General features: G+C 39.8%; 1 protein-coding gene across 4 annotated transcripts in view; it reads right to left on the bottom strand.

Annotated features, from left to right (window-relative positions):
* Positions 1 to 1315, bottom strand: part of LOC105001227 (GPN-loop GTPase 3) — a 12259-nt gene extending 10944 nt beyond the window's left edge. Inside the window, exons 1-2 of one of the 4 annotated variants that reach the window (XM_010857395.1) lie at positions 1224 to 1312; positions 440 to 1183 (exon numbers count right to left, since the gene is read on the bottom strand). In XM_010857395.1, coding sequence (XP_010855697.1) covers positions 440 to 1165 — 726 coding nt within the window. In that variant the 5' untranslated portion in view covers positions 1166 to 1183; positions 1224 to 1312. Of the gene's footprint in view, positions 1 to 439 lie in introns of all 4 variants that reach the window. The other 3 variants (XM_010857394.1, XM_010857397.1, XM_010857396.1) reach the window with 3 other exon arrangements.
* Positions 1316 to 1565: the final 250 nt, after the last annotated feature.

Genomic DNA, 1565 nt, shown 5'->3' with positions numbered 1-1565 from the left:
AATAATTCCTGTCCCTCCAAAAAAACTTCAAAAATAACAAAGATCAACAGTGAAACTAAAAGTAGACTGGTCTTAACTGTACCCCAGGTCCTAATTTATATTATATATACAAATCTATGTACATTCAACTTTGACTTTTAAAATCTAAATTGATGCTGTTAAAATAATACCAAACGATGCCACGTTTAACAGAAGCACTTTCAGAATACCTAAGAACTTGATTCAGGCATGTTGATGATTGCTGATAAAGAGTCAAGTATTATCTTTTTCATTAAATAAGTAGCTTTCTCTAGCATTCCATCTTCCTAAGAGAAGAAGGTTCTGCCAGTTCAGCCATAAGCTCCTCACACATATAGTTACTTTATAAATAAACTCTTCATTCATTCTGGTGTTCTTGAAAATATTCGTCAAACATAGAAGAAGACTCATCTTCATGTTCCTTTGGTTCTTTAAATTCCAAGTCTTCTCCATACTGGATGGCAAAATCAATATGCTGTAATACAATGTTCATGCTTTCTTCATCTGACTGATCATAAGGCAAAAATCGAACCATGCTGTAGTCATCAATCAGTCCACATATAGCGTTAGTCAATTTTTTGAATTTTTTGCTTCTTAAGTCACTTGTAGAGTCATCTAATAAAGAATACATGTCTGGATCTAGAAACTTCTCAATTTCCTTTTTAGCTTTCTTACTCAGCAGATCCATTTTCGTCATGATGTTAACTTGAGGAATTTCTAGAGAGATCATAGCACTCAGGGCTGCCAAAATGCCAGAAATAAACTTGAATGACTCCACCATGAACTGAGAATCAACAAGAAAAACTCCACAGACTCGAAACTCCCACTGTTCCAGCTGCTGGACCAGCTGTTTCATCACAGGCAGGTGAGTGTACAACTCAATCTGACCTGGACAATCAAAAAGGATGTAGTCATCCTCTACATGGCCAAGACAGTTCTCCAGCCAGTCAAAATTATTGGCAAAGTACTCCATGCAAAATACCAATCCTCCATTGGGACCAAACTGCAGAGTACTGTCCTCCATCACGTCATCCACCTCAATCAGTTCTCGGATGTCAGCCATCACGGAATAGTTGAAATGTTCTGCTGCAGGATCTAGGTTCACAACTTGGACAGATCGATTGAGGGCTTCACAGTGCTGCACCATGGTGGCACAGTAAGTGCTCTTCCCGCTGCCGGCGGGGCCCATAACCAGCTGAGCGTACCGAGGCATGGTAGCTCCCCCAGTTCCTGACGCCTCCAGTCGCACAGACTTAGAATCTGATCACCACGCTCCCTTCAGCCTTCGCGCTACGCCCACTAACAAAGTCTTTTTTAAATGTCCCATAGCAGATGGGACAAATCTCCTTGAAGGGATGAATCATGTAGAGATCATATTTGTTTCAACAAATGACTTGTCATCGAATGCCTGTTTTCTTCTCAGGAGAAGAATAGACTGATATTTAACCACAGGAGCACTGGATATACTGGTATTACTCCCTGACAAATATATGAACTCTGTTTGCAGCTTTTATTAGAAGAATTGCACTTAGGAACTCCTAATTATA

This window comes from Bison bison, unplaced genomic scaffold (genome assembly GCF_000754665.1).
Source record: "Bison bison bison isolate TAMUID 2011002044 unplaced genomic scaffold, Bison_UMD1.0 scf7180017864380, whole genome shotgun sequence".
Lineage (NCBI taxonomy): Eukaryota > Metazoa > Chordata > Mammalia > Artiodactyla > Bovidae > Bison > Bison bison.
This window is presented reverse-complemented; position numbering and strand designations above follow the sequence as displayed.